Source organism: Sceloporus occidentalis, unplaced genomic scaffold, assembly GCF_023333645.1.
Source record: "Sceloporus occidentalis isolate IW3139 unplaced genomic scaffold, rSceOcc1.0.p SCAF_21, whole genome shotgun sequence".
Taxonomy (NCBI): domain Eukaryota; kingdom Metazoa; phylum Chordata; class Lepidosauria; order Squamata; family Phrynosomatidae; genus Sceloporus; species Sceloporus occidentalis.
In genome coordinates this window covers 11,571,405-11,594,542 of record NW_028317001.1, presented here as the reverse complement: position 1 = coordinate 11,594,542, position 23,138 = coordinate 11,571,405, and the positions used below count along the sequence as shown (strand labels likewise).

Sequence of the window (23,138 nt, the reverse complement as noted above, 5' to 3'; positions counted from 1 at the left end):
TTAACAGAATATTTTTGCAACATTCCTTTTTCTGACTATCTGCTTCCAGTGATTCCCTTAAGTCCCCCTCCAATCTCTTCTTTGTTAACTCCTATAAATAAGGATACAATTGTTCCATGGATTTAGGGGCATAAGTAGTACGGTCATCCTTGGGTTACTAACAGAAACTCTCTTAATTTAATCTCTAATAAGGAGGGGTTAATGAGGGCTAAATCATGGGTAACACCCTCCTCTCTTAACACTGATTTTCAGTCTTATCTGTCACTGTGCTTCTTTACAGAAAAATATTTGAGTCATGAGAGAATCCACACAGGAAAGAAGTCACATAAATGCCAGCATTGTGGGAGACATTTTGCTTACAAGTCAATCCTTGTCATGCATCGAAGGGTCCATACAGGAGAGAAGCCATACAAATGCCAGCATTGTGGGAAATGTTTTTCTCAGAAGTCAAACCTAGAGACACATCAGAGAGTCCACACAGGGGAGAAGCCATACAAATGCCAGCATTGTGGGAAAGGTTTTCCTCAGAAGTCAAGCCTTGTGAAACATCAGAGAGTCCACACAAGAGAGAAGCCATACAAATGCCAGCATTGTGGGAAATGTTTTTATATGAAGTCAGTCCTAGTGGCACATCAGAGAGTCCACACAGGAGAGAAGCCATACAAATGCCAGCATTGTGGGAAATGTCTTTCTATGAAGTCACACCTAGTGAGACATCAAAGAGTCCACACTGGAGAGAAGCCATACAAATGCCAGCATTGTGGGAAATGTCTTTCTCAGAAGTCAGACCTAGTGACACATCAGAGAGTCCATACAGGAGAGAAGCCATACAAATGCCAGCATTGTGAGAAATGTTTTATTTCAAAGTCAAACCTAGTGACACATCAGAGAGTCCACACTGGAGAGAAGCCATACAAATGCCAGCATTGTGGGAAATCTTTTTCTCACAAGTCAAGCCTAGAGACACATCGAAGAGTCCATACAGGAGAGAAGCCATACAAATGCCAGCATTGTGGCAAATGTTTTTCTCGCATGTCATTCCTAGTGACACATCAGAGAGTCCACACAGGAGAGAAGCCATACAAATGCCAGCATTGTGGGAAATGTTTTTCTCAGAAGTCAGACCTAGTGAAACATCAGAGAGTTCACACAGGAGAGAAGCCATACAAATGCCAGCATTGTGGGAAATGTTTTTCTCAGAAGTCAGACCTAGTGAGACATCAGGGAGTCCACACTGGAGAGAAGCCATAAAAATGCCAGCAGTGAACTAACATTATTTTTGTCAATAAGGAATACAAAAAATATATTTGCAATCCTGCTGTGCTAAGAAAAGGCCCTTGTGATTTTGTTTTTCTGTCCATATGTCTGTTTATGTTTTAAAATTGTATTTTGTTAGATTTAGGTTTTAATTGCTAATAGAATAGATAATTGTTTCAGGTTGTAACTTTGGCTGGGGATTGTGGTTCGTGGTATAAGTTAGCTAAATGGGGGGCTGGGATTTGTTGCAGTTGGTTAGAATAGTTTTGGGAATGATAGCGTTTGGAATTTGTGGGATGTTGGCTGAAGAAAGTGGAGGCTGATATTAACAGGAAGGTGGCTAGTTTCTGAGAATGGCAAAGGGGGGCTTGTTACCTGTGGGGCCTAGACTGTGGGAATTGAAGGTTGGGGCTAGGTTTTAAGAGGGTGGAGTTTTAGGTTTGGGGTTTTTAATGTATTGTTTGGATTGGAGTGGGCAGTTCTGACGTAAACGCTGAATTTCTGACTATGTGTTCTCAATAAAATTCTTTGTTGTTTCAACAGACTGGACTCATTGGTGTACAGAAGTTCTGCATTTGCCCAAAATTTACCCTTTCTTCTCTCCTCAGCCATCATCTCCATTCCCAGCTATTAGAACAGCAGAGGCAAACACACATACATTTATATATATGTATATATGTGTGTGTTTGTGTGTGTGTGTGTGTGTGTATTATATCTACATACATACAGTATACATAGACTTTATTTCCAATGCAGAGCCTTCCATTCTTGCCTTTCCTGGGCTCCATTGTGGCCTCTTCGAAGTGTCCTCAAAATAAGGAAGGAAGGGGAGGTTGCTGAACCCCCGGCACACTCCTTCCCTTCCCTCAAAGGCCGCCAATGGAATAAACAGCAGGAGCAGTAAAGCCCTGGTGATCCCTGCGCATGATCAGAAGGGGTCTTTGGATGTATGTGCGCATGCACAGTCTCAGCCCTAAAGCCATTGCTGCCCTCACACTCTGTTCTGAGGGAAGGAAGGATGGAAATGGGGGAAACTGTTGTTCGTTCAGAGAAATGGCTGGAATGTCTTCGGGGGGGGGGGGGGGCTTGGGGATTATAAGAAGAAGGAATCCCCTCTTCTCCCCCCAACCAAAACGTAGGGGGCCTGCCAGGTCTCCTCTCCCTCTTTCCTTCCCTGCCCCGTCCTCGGGGGATTCCTTGGGGCCCTGGTACTTGGGGGTTATCATGAGAAGAGAGGACGGGCGGACCATTAGAGAGAGGCATGACCATGGAGGGGGGTCCAAAGATAAAAAGGGCTTTGAGGAGCCCCCTCCATCCTGGAAAGTGGGGCAGAGGAGAGGCCCTCCCTTCTGATGCCTCATTTGGAGAAGATTTTTGTGCCAAATAAAGAGCACCACACAGCATAGGCTTCAATAGCATTGGAAACAACATTATTTGGGGGGGGGGGTTCCTCTGGGGTCTTGGGGGGAGGGGGGGAATCTGGGACCTGACTCAGGCACTTCCCCCCAGAACCCATTATTAGAGCCTTCCACAGCTCACTGTGATGCTTTAAATGACCATTTTGCAAATAAAATCTCTCAGATAAGAGCCAACTTGGATGCTGACATTATTGCTGATGCTATAGGTGAGGTGTCCAGTGACTCTGTGAATGGGATCATCCTGGATCAATTTAAATCTGTGAGTACTGAAGACATGGACAAGCTCCTTGGAAGTGTGAAGAAGACAACTTGCCCTCTCAACCCTTGCCCTTCATGGCTAGTCATCCAAGGAGGAGATGCACTTAGGACTCACCTGAGATATATCATAGATGCATCTCTGAGGGAGGGCTATTTTCCATCTTCCATAAATGAAGCGGTGGTACAGCCGCTTCTGAAAAAGCCCTCCCTAAATCCCTTGGACATGAACAAATACAGACCGGTCTCCCATCTTCCATTTCTAAACAAGGTGATTGAGAAAGCTGTTGCTCTTCAACTCCACGTGGTCTTGGATGAAACAGATTATCTAGACCCATTTCAAATTGGCTTCAGGATGGGATACGGAGTCGAGACTGTTATGGTCGCCTTAGTAGATTATCTCCGCTTGAGTATGGACAGGGGAAGTGCAACCCTGCTGGTGCTTTTGCATCTCTCAGGGTCCTTCGATACCATCAACCATGGCATCTTTCTTGAACGTCTGAAGGAATTGGGGACGAGGAGGCAATGCATTGCAGTGGTTCTGGTCCTATCTCTTGGGCAGATTCTAGATGGAGAATCTTGGGGATAATTGGTCCTCTAAGAGGGAGCTTAAATCTGATGTTCCTTAGGACACCATCCTCTCCCCAATGCTGTTTAACATAAACATGAAGCTGCTGGGAGAGATCATCTGGAGACATGGCATGGGGTGTTATCAGTATGCTGAGGAATCCCAGATATATCTCTCCATGTCCCGGACTTCAGCGTCAACTAAGAAAGGCATCTCCCCTCTGAATGAATGTCTTGAAGAAGTAATGGGCTGGGTGAGAAAAAAACAGAATGAAGCTGAATCCAGATAAGACAGAGCTGCGTAATGCTGGAGATCCTAATCCAGGTATGGAGGTTTGACACGTGTGATCCACCTGTATAAGGGGTCACACTTTCCCTAAAGGACTATGTTAGTAGTTTGGGGGATGCTCCTGGATCCATCACTCCAGATGTCAGCTCAGATACATGTGACGGCGAGGAGTGCCTATTATCTCCTTCAGTTGATATGCTAACTGCACCCAGTCCTGGAAGCTGAAGACCTAAACACTATAGTTCTGATCTTAATTTTATTAATTATATTTATCAATTATTTCTATTAACTGATTTTCTGAATATATATCTGCTCACCTTTTTCCTCAAATAATTTTTCAAAATATGTAGTGAAAGTATTTTTAATTTTCCCTTGTTCCGTTATGATTGTGTTATTTTGTTTAATTTTAGTTATCATTTTCTTTTCTCTCTCATTCTTTAATCTATTAGCCATCCGTCGGCTTATTTTATTAGCATTCTCAAATTGATTTTGCTTTGATCTTCTTAAATTTATAGCTATTTCCTCTGTCATTTTTTTCTCTAATTGTTCTTTCAATAGTTTTATTTCATTCATTATTTTTTATCCCCTTTTGTTTGTTGTAGTTTTTGTTCTCTAATTTTAAATTCATTCCTAATTTTTTCCTCTTTCTGCTTTTCTCGTTTTTTAATTTCCATTGTTCTTTGTATAAATAGTCCCCTTACAAATGCCTTACTAGTATCCCATACAACCTTCATTTTTACCTCCTTTCCACTGTTTCCTTTAAAAACCATCTTTAACTCTCTCTTTACCTTATTTACAAATTCTTCGTCATCCTCTTTCATTCTCTATCCTATATTTTTGTCCCAATTTATATTTAATTCCAGCTCTATCATATTATGATCCGACATCGTCCTTGGCCAAATTTCCATTATTTTTTTCTCTTTAGTAACCAGTTGCTTCGTCACGAAAAACATATCCAACCTTGAGAAGGATTTATGTGCATCTGAATAGAAGGTATACCCTCCTTTGTTCCCATTACAATGTGACCAAACATCTAACAAATTAAATTCCTCTTTTAAAACAAAAAACCTCTTGGTAATTTTCCTTGTGTTTTCTTAATTACTTTTTTCTGGGATTTCCTGTCCCAAATTGGATTTAGAACTCCATTGAAATCTCCTGTCAAGATTAATTTGTCATTATCAACTTCTCTCATAACCTCCGCCAAATTTCTATAATAGGTTTCCTTCTTCTCTAATGGCCCATAAACATTAATCAGTACATATTTAACATTATCTATCAAAATCTCCACACACAAGAATCTACCGTCTTTATCTTTCTTCTTTATATATCCATCTTTTATTTTTGTTTCCTGTAAACACAATAAATCAAAATTATTCTTCCCTAGATACTGCATTACATGCTTTCTCTTTCTCTCTTGGCTTATTCCTTTTACATTCCACGAAACTATTTTAAGCCCCATTTTCCTTTTAGAGAGGTTCTTATGTCTTTTATGTAGACTTTCCTATCTCTCCTGAGTAACCCTCTTCTGAGCTTTTGTTTCCCAAATTGTCAGTATTTACCTCCTTAATCCCTAGATTATCTCTCCTTCCTTGCCCTTTTCTCTGGGTCTTTTCTTCTCTTTGTCTATTTACACTTTCTCCTTCCTTCTTGTCCCTTTCTTTATTTCTTTCTTCTTGCTCTCTGTTATCTCTGCTTAATCTCTCATAAAAGGCTTTTACTTGTTCTATTGTACTTATCCTATATCTCCTCTGATGGTAATTAAAGATCACTCCTTCTATCTTATCCCATCTGTACAGTATCTCATTCTTACTGCAAAAGAATATTGTTATGAATTTATATTCCTGTCTCTTTCTAATTATTTGCAATGGTAAATCCTTATAAATGTCCACTATTCTATCTTCCACAATCAATTTTTTCTCATATTTACAATATTTGCTCTCTCATCCTTGATCTTGTAAAACATACCGTAATGTCTCTGTCCAATTTCCTTTCCTTTGCTATCTTTGAGCTAAGTCTAAATATCTTATCAATCTGTGCCTCCATCAAATCCTCCTCAATATCCACATATTTTGCCAGCATAGGTATAATTTTGTCATATATTTCTTCGTCTTGTTCTTCTTTAATTTCCCTAATTTTAATTGCCCTTTCCCTATATCTGACCTGCTGCAGAAGATTACTCTGTTGTTCCCTTAATTGAGCCTTTTCCAATTCTTCTGTTTTTTTTCCAGACTTTCCGTTCTTTCTAATACTTCCTCCACCTCCACTTTCACTCCTGATATCTCTTTAGCTAAGTTGTCTATTTTCCCCCCTAATCCATCTAGAGGAAAGGAGATTAAATGATGGTCAGAAAGTGGAAAGTCAGGTGCCAGGTAGTCAGAAATGGCGCAGTTTGCAGCAAGAACCAGGTCAAGACAGTGACCAAGAGAATGAGTTGAAGAGTTGGAGTGTGGTTGGAGGCCAAAAGAAGCCAGGAGAGAGTTAAAGCGAGATGTTGTCGGGTTATTGGAATCATCAACGTGGATATTAAAGTCACCTAGGATCAAAGTGGGGACTGAATCTGAAAGAAAGAATGTCAGCCATGATTCGAAGTCTGAGAGGAACTGGGTGGCAGAACCAAGAGGGCGATAGATAACTGCAACACGGAGCTGTAGAGGAGAAAAGAGTCTAATAGGATGAAACTCAAAAGAAGAGGAATGATAGCTGGTGGGGAAGATAGAACTTGAAACTGGCAGGAGTTAGATAGCAAGATACCAACCCCTCCTCCTCGACCCTCAGGGCGGCTGGAGTGGGTGAAGGAGAGACCACCAAAAGAAAGGGCAGCGGAGGTTGTAGTGTCATGGGCTGGGAGCCAGGTTTCTGTGAGAACGAGGAGGTTAAAGGATTTAGAGAGAAAAAGGTCATGAATTGCTGTTGCTTTAGGGGCAGCAGAGCGGCAGTTCCAGAGGGAACAGAGGAAGGGAAGCAGGGAGACAGGGAGAGGCCGAATGGGGATCAGGTTAGGAGAAATGTAGGGAGCCATGGGAAAGATAGGATTCACTGCCCAGTGATTAACGGGGGAAGGTGTGACACAACAGCAAGGATGACCCTAGCAAAAACAGCAAGGATGACCCTAGCAAAAGAATGGAGACAAAGGAAAGTTCTTGAAGTAGAGGAAGGCTGTTAGGACTATTTGATGCATTGGAAGCAGATAAACTCACAAGGATCTTACAGAAACAAAACAAAACTAAAATGTATAGATTGATAGAAGAATAGGATAAGGACTATATCAAAAAAGGAAGGAAGACTGAAGGGCATACAACGGATAAAAAGAAAACAGACACAGCAAAGAACATACACTTTGGAAGTCTTTTAGTTTGTTTGTTGTGGAATCTGAGGTTGGATGTATGGTGAGTTTGGATGTCATTTAGTATGTTTTACAAGTTTTGTCGCTTGTGAATATTTGTATTTGTCAAGTCTTTTAATTGTATCTGTGTTATTGTTGTTGGTCCCATAGGTTTTTTTTTTCCTTTTACCAATAAAGTTTTAAAAAGTACAGAATCCTGAAATCTAGAAAGCATATCCAGGAGAAGGTTTTTTTGGCCACACTGCAAACAACAACCTCCAAAATCCACAAAACAGTGATACCTTTCTCCTGTTTGATGTTTAATACTTTTTTCCCAATGAAGAAGCCAGTTGAGCTTCAAAAGCTTGTTTTATCTATTTTGTGCATTTTGGTTGGCCACTAAAGGTATCCCTGTTTTGTGGATTGTGGGTGTGATTGTGGTTTGCTGTATGGTCCAGCCAGCATGGCAACCTCTGGATATGATCCCTAGAGTAGGAATCCCTCTTCGTCTCATGGCTGTTTGGGGCTTTTCTCCCTCCCTCCTCTCTGCCCCATAAAAGTCAAGGGGGGACTCGACTCACCTTTGCGAAGGTCTCTTACAAGGGGCTAGGATTCAGAGACATAGGTTCAATTTGCATTACAGAAATAGTGCACTTCAACACTGCTTTAACTACCATGGGTCAATTCAATGGAAATCTGGGATCTGTAGGTTTGTGAGCCAATCTCAGTGAGCTCTGGTGTGAAAACAGACTACAAATCCCAGAATCCCATAGCACTGAGAAATGGCAGTTAAAGCGATGTCAAACTGCATGAATTCTGCAGTGCAGATTCAACCATAAGCCATGTTATTCAGGAATATCAGTATCCTAAGGGATCTTGTAGCACCTTTGAGACTAACTGAGTGAAAAAAGTTGTAGCATATGCTTTTGTAGACTTGCTTCTGGAGGTTTGTAGAAGAGAGTCATGACAACCCTAGTAGCCAGAACCTTCTTTTGTCCTCCATTTTGGGAGAGGAGAGAGGGAGGCCGAATGGAGAGCTCCCTGGAAAGAAGCTGTGTCTCTCCAGGCTGAGAGGCCAGAGACCTAGGAGCAGGGCTTCTGCGGAGGAGTCGCTGTCTGAAGCATTGGACCTTCTGGGACCTTCCTTTTGTGCCCATGGAATACAACTGCTTCTTCCCACCAAGAACCAAAAATAGTCCTCTCCAAAATCCCTTTCTGGGAGCATTGGTGAACTGCCCTGGGACCTACTTTGTTGCAAGAAATAAAAATCACATTTGAAATGATGCAAAACAGCTCATGTTTAAATAATACATGCCTTAAAAGTGTCACCAGATTCTCCCCATCCCACCTGGGCTTCCCTTTCAGGTTAAAATGTGGTGGGCAAAGCATGACCCACGGCTCCATGCATCAGGGACTTTTCTGTAACCCACAGCGGTCAAAAATGTCTGGGGTCTTTTCATGATCTTGGGATGCGAGGGGCACTTCCGCCATGTTTTGTGGGACCCCTGGGTCAATTTAACACCATAAGATGAGGTGTCCTCTGCTTGCTTCCCAGAAGCATGGCGAAAACGTCCCTCATGTTGATGTTGATGTTTCTAATTGTTGCTTGCTTATTTTAACCAATTCTATATTATATTGTTGCCTATTGTTTTATACATATTTTGTAGATTGGCAGGTTTTATTTTTATTGACTTGATCATTTGTATGTACAGCACTGTGTACATTTACAGCGCTATAGAAATAAATGATGATGATGATGATGATGATAAAGTTGCACTCTCTCAGCCTCAGAGGATAGCCATGGGAAACCCACTCTGAAGGAACCTGCCAAGAAAACCCCTTCAGAGACTCCCATAAGGTCACCATAAGACCTGGAAACAACTGGGAGGCAGACCCCAAGAACAGCATTGGGAAATAGGGGCAAGCATTGCCTTGGGAAAGTGTAATGACTGGGCTCCAGTCAATGGAGGTCTTCTTCAGGCAGAAAAGGGAGGTTTATGCAAATGCAGAGTGACATCACTGCTACGGAAGGCTCTCTTGACCAATCAGAGAGCAAGATGAAGGTTCTTCTGGAAGCTTCCGTGAGAAGGAGATATAAGGCCTGAGAGACCAAGAGACAGTTGGAGGAATTGTGTCGGTTGGAGATCGAGAGAGAGAGAGAGTTAAAGAGCGGATCTTGGAAGTTAGTCTCAGAACTGGAAGCTTCGGTTTATTTATTATTTTAATAGCTTTTATAAATTGAATATTATATTCTTACAAATATTGTTCCTGCAAGATTCTTAATATCTTGTAGGACTTATATTTCAGTCATATTTTGTTATTTATAGTAAATATCTCCTTGGAGTATCTACTACTCAGGCAGAGCCAGCCATTTTGTGTTCCGGAGGCCATTTTGTGTTCCGGAGGCCATTTTGTGTTCTGGCGGCCATTTTGTGCTGCTTGTGACTGTGGGGAATATTGTTCCAGAACCTTCTCTGAGTCTCAGTTGAACAGAGGCTTCCCTTTCTCTCCTGAGGCTCCAGAGTCAGAAGGAGGCCAGGCTCCTTGGGCCAAAAGGAAGGAAGTGTGTCTCTTTGTGTGTCTTTTCAGAGAGGGTTTTCTTATTACACAGCTCTGCTCTTTCTGGGGATCATGGGTTTTAAAAGGGATCAGAAATGGGGAGCATAGTTTTAATACAATCCTTATTCTTCTTCTTCACAAACATTGGGATTTGGCTTCTAAGAGGAAGCTTGTCCCCCCAAAAAAGCCAAATGTAGCTCCTTTGGAATTTTTTAAAGTCTCCCCAGTTTTCTTATTAATACATTTTCAGGGAAGACGGAAGGAGGCAGACCCGACCATCTCATATTACCAAGAATGATACATACAAACATACAAACAAACACAAATAAGAAGAATAAGGATAAAACAGAAAAACAAACTGCTTATATTTCAAAAAAGGCAAAACCATATTTAACAGGATAAAAATTTGACATGGGTGTTTCTATCTTTTTACAGCCGACTTTGGCTGTATCTGCACTACAGAAATAATCCGGTTTGAAACCACTTTAACTCTCCTGGTCCCATCCTATGGAATCCTGGGATTTCTAGTTTTTGTGGCATGAGAGCTCTCTGGCAGAGAAGGCTAAGTGTCCAAAGGTAAAATCCCAGGATTCCATAGCAGTGAGCATTAAAGACAAACCTATTACTCGCATTTACCATCTGCTGCTTCCAAACTACCAGACAAACTTTTATTTCTATCTCATTCATTTTTTAATTATCTGTTAATAAGTAAAAAGTAAATATATATTGTTCTACTTATACTTATCCTTACAAATAATTTGTTTTCTCTTGCAGTCCTCATTAAAATTGTAAAACACTTGATACAAAATCGCTCTCATTAGATTTGATTCCACAGCACTGAGCAGTTAAAGCGGTGTCAAAGTGCCTTATTTCTAAAGTGCAGATGCAGCCTTCTTGGGAAAGGGGCTGATGCTGGGGAAAAGAGGAGGAATGCAGAAGGAAAGGAGGACAGACGGACAGACAGAGGGCCACCTGCAGCAGGACTGGCCTCCCTGAGCGGTCAAGACCTGAGCTGGGTTGTGGACGATGGGCACTCTTAATATTAATATCAATATCTTTCACTGTTGATTGTAATTAATCAGGTTCCTCCTTTCAATAGCATCAGGAAAATGTTTAGGTTTTGTTAAGGTTTAGAAGTCCTGTTTGGGTCCCTTCCGACTTTGGGGCCCTTTCATCCTCCATTTTGGTTTCCCTGAAGGCCACAAACTGAAAACTGCCAAGCGCTGAGGCAGAGGCGGCCATTTTGTGTTCTGGTGGCCATTTTGTGCTGCTTGTGACTGTGGGAAATAATGTTCCAGAACCTTCTCTGAGGCCTCATTTGAACAGAGGCTTCTCTTTCTCTCCTGAGGCTCCAGAGTGAGAAGGAGGCCAGGTTCCTTGGGCAAAAAGGAAGGGTGTCCCTTTGTGCCTCTGACCCTCCATTTTGAGGCGAAGGAAGGAAGGAAGGAAGGGGCCTGTGGGGGTCTGAGGAAGGGGAGGCAGGGGACCCAGGGCTGGGCTTTCGGGGCTGGAAGTGAGAGGTGGGGACAGAGACCCTCCCTTTGGGCCCTAGCTGGGGAGGGTCCATCGGTCCTTGCCTCCCCCTTTGGGAAAGGAGACCCCCTCAGCCCCCTGGACTCACTCCTGCCACTCATTCCTAGAATGGCTGGGACTCAGAGGTGTTTCCTAGGCATTGTCACCTTCTGCCCTCCATGGCCATTGGCACTGACCTTTCCCCATTGCCTTCCCTCCCTCAGCCCTTGGACCTCCTCCTCCTTCGCACTCAGAGCAACCCTTCTCTACGGCTGAGGAGACGGACTCTGACCCAGGGAAGCTCCAGCCATAAAGAACTGCTGGAGAGGCCTTTCTGGGGCTGCAGGAATCAGGGTCTTTGTTCTGAAGGTAGGCCTTTATTCCTGGAGCTGAAAGAGGATCTTTGTTTAAATGCATCAGTCCAGGATTGTGTGGAAAGGTTGCAGCTGAGAGACTGAGCCCATGCTTTGCAGGCATAAAGCCCCAAATTCGCTCTCTAACAGCATTGTCTTCCCAGAAGGTGGAAGGGAGATTTCCAGACCCAGACACACAGTGAGCCAGTGACTCCTTTGTGTGGGGACTGTGTGTGTACATGGTGTTTACTAGAGCTTTGTAAGGTGTTTGTTTCACTGGGTTTATAAAACATAACTTGCACTTATCTTTGTCGATTTAGAAAAGCCCTTCGATAACATAGGATGGGATATGTCATTTGCAAGACTTGAAAAAATCTAAACAGGAGCTTCTTATTTAAGATGGATAAAGGCAATGTATAAAGATCAAAGAGCCAGGTCGGGAGGTTTCAGCAGATGATGCGCTCATTTCACATCTAGCTACAGGGACATAGCCAGGGTCCTCTCCAATTCCCCATCCCCTGACCCCCCTCCACTCTCACAAGGCATGGAGTGTCAGGACCATGGTGAACAGGTCTGAGGAAATGACAGGCATGTGGCCACTAGATGAAGCTGTTGTGGAAGTCATTTACAGCTCTAGTGGCAGTTAGATGTGTCAGCATTTAAACAGTGCATCATTGGAATGTTGATGCAACTGTCAACTGTCATTCTCAACTGTCACTGAGGAAGAGTCAGACAGTGTGTGCCTCAGAGTGGGTTGTTACTGGTGTGGATGGTGGAGGGTGTCGATGTATATAGTGTTGTACACAGTGGAACTTCTTATATGAATAAAAGCCTCATCTGAGAGAAGAACACAGTGTCTCTTTGCTTACTGAGAAAGCGACAGGTGTTTCTTCAGCTCACCAGCTACTGACTACAGTCAAGGTGGAGTATCTGGCGCCATATGTTACGTTAACGTGTTGCCTCACGTGCTGCGCAACATAGCAACATCAAAAGCGTTTTAACATGGACTATCTGTTGTGTAGGGGAGCTGCAGTGAATCTATGCTAGGTCCAGGGGGCTTTGTTTGGTGCAGAGAGAGGAAGGGGATACCCACCCCTGCATTAGCTCAAAGGAGGCATATGTCACCTGCATATCTCACTAGCAGCATGCTGTTCTCTGTGTCTTTGAGTGATGCAGGAATTCTTGACAAACCAAGCCTAACCCTAGTCTCTTTTCTCAGGAACCTCATCTCGGCTTCCTTGTACACAGCTTTGTGACATATTTTGCTGGAAGAGACCCAAGTGCAGGGCCACCAGGACCCCTTCACACCTAATGGCCAACACAGAGGCCAAGCAGAGGGAGTTGGGCTCCAAGAGAAAGAGGCTGGCAAAGTACAAGAACTCTTTGGTGAGTTGCCATCCTGACTATTAGTTTCATTTGTGTCACTGCTGGGCCAGCTCATGAAAGCAAGTGGAGAACATATTGTCCCAGTTCGGCAGAGAAAGTCCTGGTTAATCCTCTGCCACCCCACCTTTTCAGGGGCTTTCAAAAATGTCCCGGTTTCTCTCTCCTCCTCCCACTTTCCCCCTTCTCTTCAGCTCTCTTGGGTCGGTGAAAAATGACTTCCAAGGAGTTTGCACCCATCAACCCAAAAGGGGGGATAGGAGAGGAGATAGGTTGCCAGGGTCTTCCCTTGCCAGGAGGCTGAGGCAAAAGCAAACTGCTGTGCCCTTCCTAGGTTGTGTGATCTTCCTCATAAACAACTTTGGCCATCCTCACCACCTTCTGGTGTTGCTTGTCCACATGTGCCTTGCTTTTCCTGTCTGTGAAATTTTGGGGATATGGGAGACCATCTCTGGATCTAAATTGAGGATGGGCCCAGTGGCCCTCAAGTCCAGAGTGCTCCCCAGAACTGGTTTTTAAAATGACATTTGCCTCCAAAATTTGGCAAGAAATGGCTAAATGCACCATAATTCTTTTGTAGCTAAATGTACTATATGTTTTGGGAATGTCAGTATCCTTCCTCATCCATCCTCAATATCCCAGCCATGGCCTAAATTATACTGTTTATTATATTGTATATTATGTTGAAAATATCTGAGACAAACTGGATCTCAAAGGCAGTACCTTTTTTGTATACGTCTCATATGATGTGCACAATGGGACAAAGTCTTTAATGAACATCTATTGAGGAAACCTTTCATTAATAACTGGCTAACTGTGAAAAAATGTTTTACGTTGGACTTCCACTTTGGATTTCCCCACAAGAGGCTTTTTAGGCCAATGGGGAAAGAATCAGAAATGGATAAGGTATAGAGACATATGAACTCATGATAATGAAGGAAATGTTATATTAAGATTAAAGGAAGAAATCATAACTAAAATAGGCCATATGAATTGGTTGAATTATATTCAACTTAAAGAAGGACTCATAGAATCGTAGGGTTGGAAGAGACCACAAGGGCCATCAAGTCCAACCCCTGCCATGCAGGAATTCACAATCAAAGCATGCCCAACAGTATGCCAAGCAATCTTGTAGCACCTTGAAACCAACTAAAAGGAAGAGATTGGCAACATGAACCTTCATGGCCTTGTTCCCAATTCATCATGTGCATGATAGACCTTGTCACAATAGGTCTACCAAGCCAGATTTACAAAGGATAAGAGTTTATTTGGTTTTGAGAAAGAATATAATGAATATTAATGAAAGAAGATGAAAAAATATATTATGTAAAATATATAACATCTTACTGAAAAGATCCCTTGAAGAAGTGGAAATTAATGATTCTATGACAAAATGGGCACAAGAGTTAGGATACAATTTAGACTTGTAAAAATGGGAAGAAGCTAGATTAAAAACAAAAAAAATTACTGTAGCACAAAAAATAAAAGAAATTTATTTGAAAGTTGTAAATAGATGGTATCAAACACCATGCTCACTAGAAAAAATTATAAATTACAGTGGTACCCCGGGATACGAATGCGCCAGGATACGAAATTTCCGGGTTACGAAATAAATTTACTTAAAAAAACTGTTCCGCGTTATGAAAGTTTTTTCGGGTTACGAAAAAACTTTTGGTGCTTTTCGGCGCGATTTCGCACCAAAAAGCGGCTTTCGCTATTAGCGCCTATGGGCATTTCGGCTAGCGAAAGTTTCCGGGTTACGAAAGCGGCGGCGGAACGAATTACTTTCGTAACCCGGGGGACCACTGTAAAGGATAACTGGTGTTGGAGATGCCAAAAAGAAATGGGTACATATTTACATATGTGGTGGCAAAGCACATATATAAAGTCTTTTTGGGTGAAGATTCATTTGGAAATAAAGTTAATATTAAAAAATGATTTTGAGTTTGGACCAGAAATATATCTGTTAAACAAAACCTCATTACTAGACCCAGAGGAAGAAAGGAAATATTGGGAAATATTATTATACTTAATATCGGCTGCCAGAAGGATAATAGCAAAGAACTGGAAATTACCTATAATAATCCCACAAATAGAGACTTGGCAAAACGAAATCCGGGAATTGAAAGATCTAGATAGATTAACAGCATTAATAAACAAGAAGGATATGGTTAAATGGGGAAAGGATTGGGAAGCTGTAAGACTTTATTTAGCGGCTGCTCAGGAAGGAGAGGTACAAGAAACAAAACCTTTCTATTCATACCTAGAGATAGGGGAATAAGATGTTGTATTAAAAGATAAAATTATACAGTTCCTTGTGGAGAGTTATCAGGAATAAGCCTAACAGATTTATAGCTTTTTGATATATGTTTTTATTTATCTTGTTGTAAACATGCAAGCTTTGTAAAAAAAAAAAAAAGATGTATTACCACAATAAAAGGCAGTAGCTTTTTTCTTGCTAACAGAATTTAAACTTTATTTCCTGGACTGAATTCTGAAGTGATGAAATAATATTTGGATGCATTATGTGCTTTCCTCCCCTTTTGCTTAGTCATTCTCTGGATGAGGGCTATTTTCTATTTCAGGTGACCTTTGCGGATGTGGCAGTATATTTCTCAGAGGATGAATGGAAACTGTTGACCAAGAAACAGAGACTGATGTACAATTATGTAATGATGGACAATTATGAAAATGTGGTTTCTGTAGGTAAGGAACCTGAATCCGTTGCTTGTTCTATAAAGACTGAGGGTCCTTTCATACTATATTATCATGTTGCTTTGGTTCCACTAGAATAATAGAATCATAGAGTTGGAATAGAGCACAAGGGCCACCCAGTTCAACCCCCTTCTGCCCTGCAGGAATACACATTCAAATCACCCCCAAGAGATGGCCATCCAGCCTCTCTTTAAAGACCTCCAAAGAAGAGGACTCCATCAAACTCTAAGGGAGTATATTCCACTGTCAAAGAGCTCTTACTGTCATGAAGTTCCTCCTAATATTTAGGTGGAACCTCTTTCCCTGTGTCTTGCATCCATTGTAGTGTCTCCTTTTCTCTGTAGCAGCAAAAAGCAAGCCTGCTGCTTGCGCAACATGACACCCTTTCAAATATTTAAACATGGCTATCATATCCACTCTTTATTTTATTTTCTCCAGGATAAACATAACCAGCTTTCTAAGCTGCTCCTCATAGAGCTTGATGGCTTTCATACCCTTCACCACTTTGGTTGGCCTCCTTTGGACATGCTCCAATTTGTCAACATCCTTTTTGAATTGTGGGGCCCAGAACTGGACACAGGATTATTCCAAGGGAGGCCTGACCAAAGCAGAATAAAGTGGCACCATTACTTCCCTTGATCTAGAAACTATTCCTGTATTGATGCAGCCTAGAATCACATTGGCCTTTTTAGCTGCCGCATCACACTGTTGGCCCATGTTCAACTTGCGGTCTACTAGGAGTCCTAGATCCCTTTCAAGCCTAGTTTAATTGTGATAGCAACATCCTGCAGAATATTTGAATCTGTAGTTCACTGAGGCACTATTGCTCTCCAGTTTCTAAGGATTCTAAATACTCCATCCTAAACTGCCTATTATAGGATTTTGTGGGGAAAAGCCATAGAGATTAATGCTTTTCACACCCAAATGGTACTCAGCACATCCCTGGGCAAGTTTCCTACCTCTTTTGGCCCCTCTTCCATCCTTTAAAGGCTCTGGAGAGTCTTCTTGGGGGAAAGACCTCCCTTGGGTCTGCAATGGCTCAGAGAGGGCCCAAAAGTGGCAAAATGGCCTCCATTTCCCCAAAGGGATGCTGTGGGATGTTGAGGGGCAAAATATTATTTCACTCACCTCCGCCAGGCAATACAATGTGGGGTTGCCCCTGAGGTCTCCTCCAAACCCCATCAGTAGTCCATGCCTGTCTTATAATGTTTTAAGGCTGCTCCCTGGTGTTTGACCCTCACCAAAATTGGAGTCCAAGTCCCAGCCCCCTTGCTCTGCCTTTGCCAATGAGTTATTTGTATATTGCTTATCCTGCCATTATCAACCAATGAGCCTCAACTTATCCTTTTTTTGAATCACACTCTGTGGGTAGGTGTCTGTGAGAGAGAGATGGAGAGAAAGTGAAAAATTGAAAGGCAGCGAAGCTGAATATGAGATGCTGAAGCAGTGCAGATGGCAAGAGGGAAGGTTGGATAAGCGGAGGGAGAAAGGGAAGGGGATCAGGCTATGGGAGCCAGGAGGGGAAGGCAGGAGCAAAGCCAGGATCGCCTAGCTCTGTGCGGAGAGGAAGGGACCTCTGGGAAGGGCCAGGAGAGAGACCTTGGGGATTGGGAGGCAGCCACCACCCTGACAGATTTTAAGAACTGAACTGGTGAGAACCGGCTCAAGTCCTTGTTTTCAAACATATTAAGGGGTTCCATTTAGAAATTATGAGCAATGTCTATGAATAGAGGAAAAGGCGACAGAAAAATTCCTTTTTCTCTAATGTTTCTTTTCCAACCTGAGCTTGCTTAGCTCCATGGTTGATTCCAGAGGCTCTTTGTTACCCGAAATGCTGGAGTCTGGGGAGGACACTCCCAAGTGCTATGCTTTTAGGGGAATTTCATACTTCGTTCAAAGGGGAGATTGGGGCAACAGTGGCCTTGGGAGTCATCCCGTTCCCCCCCCCCCCCGGCATTAGGGGAACTCAGTGTATTCTCGAGCCCTATTTACATGAATGGTGCTCCACGCAGTGGAATGTCCGTGCCCGGCACAGTCACAGGCGCCATTAACCCTTATGGGGCACGCCTCCCTTTTTCCTAGTGTGGCTTTTAGTGTATGCTGAAATCCGCCCAAGGCGTGCCCGCACGTGACATAGGTGCACTGTACACGCTTGCACACACATATAAGTGTTCACATGCACACACAAGAACTAGGTAACAAAGGTAGGAGTGGTGAATAGATGTTAGGCTTTGCTAATGGTAATACATAACCTAGACAGAACTTGATTCCAATTGCTGAGGGTCCAGAATGGGGAGAGAAGTCAGTAACTCCCAAGGCAAGTGGAGCTGGTGAGTGTAGTGAGATGTTTAGCAATGTAAACCAACAGAGAGTCTGTCTGCAACAAGACTGAAATATTTATACTGAAATTGTTGCTAGTGGGCAGAACCTGAGTTTTCTATAAGGTTTAAATCACTTTAGAATGTTTTCTGGGTGGGGAAAATATAGTCCAAAATCAAATTGAATGCAATAGGTGCATGGTGCAAATACCTCAGACATAAGGGATTAGAACACCGGTCCTCAGGTCCTTGTTGGCTCTGAATTCCAGTCCTGTTCAAAAGCCAATGTACAGCGCAATGTGAGCATGATGCTCCCAGATGCAGCTCAACTTAGCAAAGTATGGAAAAAAAATTCCAGGTACAGGTTTTGGCAATGCACTGACTACTTTTCACACTTAAAAATAAGTCACAGACACAGTTGATTTCATCTGAATCTTTGGGAGTTCTCTATCTTGAGTTGCAAAATAATAAAAGTATTTGCAAGCTCTCCTCTCTGACTTCCATCATGCTCGCCATCTCTTGTATATACAACTCCAATCCAATCCTATACACAGCAATTCACATGTGAGGAGTATACTGTATTGGCTGTGATTCATCTCCTGGTGCCACACAGCATGAAGCATCCTCTGCACTTAGATTGCATCATGCCATGTGCTCTGACTTAAGAATCTATGGCAGTCTCACAGGAAATGATGCCACCTGTCAATCAAAATATTTTTACTCATGTTTAATGGAATATTTTTTCAACAGCCCTTTGACTATCAGCTTCCACTGATTCTCTCAAGGCAGTCCCCATCCAGTCTCTTCTTTGCTATCTCCTATGAGTAAGGATACAATCGTTCCATGTATTTAGGGGCATAAGGAGCAGGGCATTGCTCAGGTCACCCACTCCAACTTTATTAATTTAATTTCAAATAAGTGTTGTGGGTGATAGGCTTTAAAAGATTCTGACAGAATAGAGTAAGGGAGAGGAGCCAGATTTTTTTTAACAATTCAGATTTATTCAAAGCTAGCTGTCCTCAGTAGAATTCCCATTCTAACAAAACTGAGGCCCAGAGCCAAAGAAAATGGCTACCTTTATAGGAAAACAAACAAAGAAAACTCATCTTCATCACTTTATTGGGCACTTCACACTCCAAACATATACATTTCCAACAATCATAGTTCAGATACATGAATACATTTAAATATACATTAAAATACCTTTGGCTACACCCCATTGCTCCTTATCAGATATGGTGGCACTCAGAGGAACTTCTGCCAGTGAAATTACATTCTATATCAGTCTTTTCCTAATGCTCTTTGTTGTCTTTAAGTGCTTGGACAAATGCTTCACCTTGAAGAACTTCACATCTGCCTCTCTTCTGCATTCCACTCTCCCAGAGGCCTCTATTCTAAAATGTGTACTTTGGTTCACTCTCATACTTTATTCCATCTATATATACATTGATTCTTGCATATTACCAAACACTGATATTTGGGTTTCTTCACCTCATAGAGAGGTGGGCTTGGGCTAAAACGTTCCTCTCTTAAATCTGATATTCAGTATTATCTGTCATTATCCTTCTTTACAGAAGAACTTGTCAGTCATGAGAGAGTCCACACATCAGAGAAGCCATACAACTGCCAGCATTGTGGGAAACATTTTGCTTACAAGTCGATCCTTGTCATGCATCAGAGAGTCCACACCGGAGAGAAGCCATGCAAATGCCAGCATTGTGGGAAATGTTTTTATTTGAAGTCAAGCCTAATGACACATCAGAGACTCCACACAGGAGAGAAGCCATACAAATGCCGGCATTGTGGGAAATGTTTTTCTCAAAAGTCCCACCTACTAACACACCAGAGAATCCACACAGGAGAGAAGCCATACAAATGCCAGCATTGTGGGAAACATTTTGCTTACAAGTCGATTCTTGTCATGCATCAGAGAGTCCACACCGGAGAGAAGCCATGCAAATGCCAGCATTGTGGGAAAGGTTTTTATTTGAAGTCAAGCCTAGTGACACATCAGAGAGTCCACACAGGGGAGAAGCCATACAAGTGCCAGCATTGTGGGAAATGTTTTTCTCAAAAGTCCCACCTACTAACACACCAGAGAATCCACACAGGAGAGAAGCCATACAAGTGCCAGCATTGTGGGAAATGTTTTTCTTGGCAGTCACACCTAGTGACACACAAGAGAATCCACACAGGAGAGAAGCCATACAAATGCCAGCATTGTGGGAAATGTTTTTCTCAAAAGTCCCACCTACTAACACACCAGAGAATCCACACGGGAGAGAAGCCATACAAATGCCAGCATTGTGGGAACTGTTTTTCTCAGCTGTCAGCCCTACTAACACACCAGAGAATCCACACAGGAGAGAAGCCATACAAATGCCAGCATTGTGGGAAATGTTTCTCTTTGAAGGGAGACTTAGTGAGACATCAGATAGTCCACTCAGGAGAGAAGCCATGCAAATGCCAGCATTGTGGGAAATGTTTTTATTTGAAGTCAAGCCTAGTGACACATCAGAGAGTCCACACAGGAGAGAAGCCATACAAATGCCAGCATTGTGGGAAATGTTTCTCTTTGAAGGGAGACTTAGTGAGGCATCAGAGAGTCCACTCAGGAGAGAAGCCATACAAATGCCAGCATTGTGGGAACTGTTTTTCTCGGCAGTCAACCCTACTGACACACCAGAGAATCCACTCAGGAGAGAAGCCACACAAATCCAATCAGTGAACCAACATTATTTTTGTAAAGAAGGAATAAAAACTATTTTTCAGTCCAGCGGTGCTAAGAAACGGCCCTTATGATTTTATATGTACGGTTTATCTGTCCATATGTCTGTTTATATTTTAAAGTTATGTTTTGTTAAGTTTAGGTTTTAATTGCTACTAGTATAGATAATTGCTTTGGGTTATAAATTTGGCTGGGGATTATGGGTCATGGTTTAGGTTAGTTAGACGGGGGGCTGGGATTTGTTGGAGCTAGCTAGAATACCAATGATAGCATTCAGAATTTGTGGGATGTTGGCTGAAGAAAGTTGGGGACCGGTAGTAACAGAAAGGGAGCTAGCTTCTTTGAATGTCTGGGGCAGGGAGAGATTGTGCATGTGAGAAGGATGGCAAAGTGGGGCTGGTTAATAATGGGGGATAGATGGTGAGAATTGTAGGTGGGGGCTAGGTTTGGTAGAAGGTGGAGTTTTAGGTTTTGGGGTTTCAATATATCCTTTGGCTTGGGGAGGGCAGTTCTGGCTTAAACACTGAATTTCTGACTATGTTTTCAATAAAGTTCTTTGCTATTTCAACACATTGGACTCTTTGATGCACAGAAGTTCTGAATTTGCACAAAACTGACACCTTCTTCTCTCCTCAGCCCTCAGCTCCATTCCCAGTTATAAGAACAGGCCGCCAGCAGAATGAACAGCAGCAGCAGTAAGGCCCTGGTGATCCCTGTGCATGATCAGAAGGGGCCTTTCGATGTATGTGTGCTTGCGCAGTCTCACACCTGAAGCCATTGCTGCTTTCACAGTCTGTTCTGAGAGAGGCAAGGAAGTGGGGAGAGCTCTCGTTCTATTGAAGGAATGGCTAGAGGGTCTCCCGGGGGGGAGGGCTCGGGGTTATAAGAAGGAAGAAAGCCCCTCTTCTCTCCCCAAAGAAAGGGAGCGGGCTTCCCAGGCCTCCTCTCCTTCTTTCTTTCCCTTTGTTCTCCTCAGGGGATTCCTTGAGGCCTAGGTACTTGGGGGGTTATTAGGAGAAAAGAGGGCAGGAAGGACCCTTGGAGAGAGGTATGGCCATGGAGGGGATCAGGATCCAAAGGTAAAAAGGGCTTTGAGGAGCCCCCTTCCTCCTGGAAAGTTGGGCAGAGGAAAGACCCTCCATTCTTATGCCTCATTGGAAATAACATTTTTTGGGTGGGAGGAGTTTTCCCTGGGGTCTTGGGGAAGGGGCTCTATCTGGGCAGGAGAGAAGAGCCCAAATTTAGGACACAGACAAGAGAAGGCAGATGGAGGGACCCAAAGCCCCTTCTGGAAGAGGGACACCCCCATGGTAACCTCGGAACTAGACTTAGAGGCCCACAAGATTTGGATTTTCCTTCACAACAACCCTGCAAAGGAGGAAAAGGAGAAAGACCTTCAGCCCCTGAAAGATTACCCCCCTCCCGGTTCTGGGAAAATGCTGAAAGGGCCTTGGACCCCCTTGAAGGGATGTAGGTTAAAGGATGGGAAGGAGGAGGGAGGGAGGGAAAGTGCCAAGGGCAGAGAAGCATAAAGGGACTGCTGAAGTGGGGAGCATCTGGGACCTGATCCAGAAATCCACCTCCCAGAACCCATTGTTAGAGCCTACCACAGCTCAGTGTGATGCTTTAAATGACCATTTCGCAGATAAAATCTCTCACAGAAGAACCAACTTCTACGATGCCAGCATAAGATGATGATAATAATAATAATAACAATAATAATAATAATAATAATAATAATAATAGATTTATTTCTAGGTTACAACAATAAAATACATAGAGATTACAATAACATCCAAAAGAAATCAATCCCTATGCCCACCCCGATCCCAATACTAAAACTGGATTAAACAATGATAGTATAAAAACAGTAAAACAGTAAAAACATTCGATTAGAGGCTATAGGTGAGGTGTCCAGTGACTCTGTGAATAAGATCATACTGGATCATTTTGAATCTGTGAGTACCAAGGATGTGGACAAGCTCCTTGGAAGTGTGAAGAAGACAAATTGCCCTCTCGACCCTTGCCTTTCATGGCTGGTCATCCAAGGAGGAGATGCTTTGAGGACTCACCTGAGATATATCATAGATGCATCTCTTAGTTAAGGCTATTTTCCATCTTGCTTAAAAGAAGCGGTGATATGGCCTCTTCTGAAAAAGCCCTCCCTAGATCCCTTGGACATGAAGAATTACAGACCGGTCTCCCATCTTCCATTTCTAAACAAGGTGATTGAGAAGGCAGTTGCTCTTCAACACCAAGTAGTCTTGGAAGAATCAGATTATCTAGACCCTTTTCACACTGGCTTCAGGATGGGATACGGAGTCAAGATTGCTATGCTCACCTTAGATGATCTCCACTTGAGTATTGACAGTGGAAGTGTGACCCTGTTGATGCTTTTGGACCTCTCAGTGGCTTTTGATACTAGTGAACATGGCATCCTTCTGGAACTCCTGAGAGAATTG

The 23,138-nt window shown here is 42.8% G+C and overlaps 1 protein-coding gene and 1 pseudogene across 1 annotated transcript; one reads left to right on the top strand and one right to left on the bottom strand.

The window, feature by feature from the left end:
- LOC149301601 (uncharacterized) overlaps positions 1 to 23,138 on the bottom strand; it is a 136,520-nt pseudogene that overhangs the window by 96,001 nt on the left and 17,381 nt on the right.
- Positions 286 to 21,359, top strand: LOC149301602 (uncharacterized). Its single transcript, XM_089484253.1, has 3 exons — positions 286 to 1,219; positions 19,706 to 20,590; positions 21,313 to 21,359. Exons 1-3 carry the CDS (start codon positions 376 to 378, stop codon positions 21,357 to 21,359), a joined length of 1,776 nt encoding a protein of 591 aa, XP_089340379.1. The 5' UTR covers positions 286 to 375.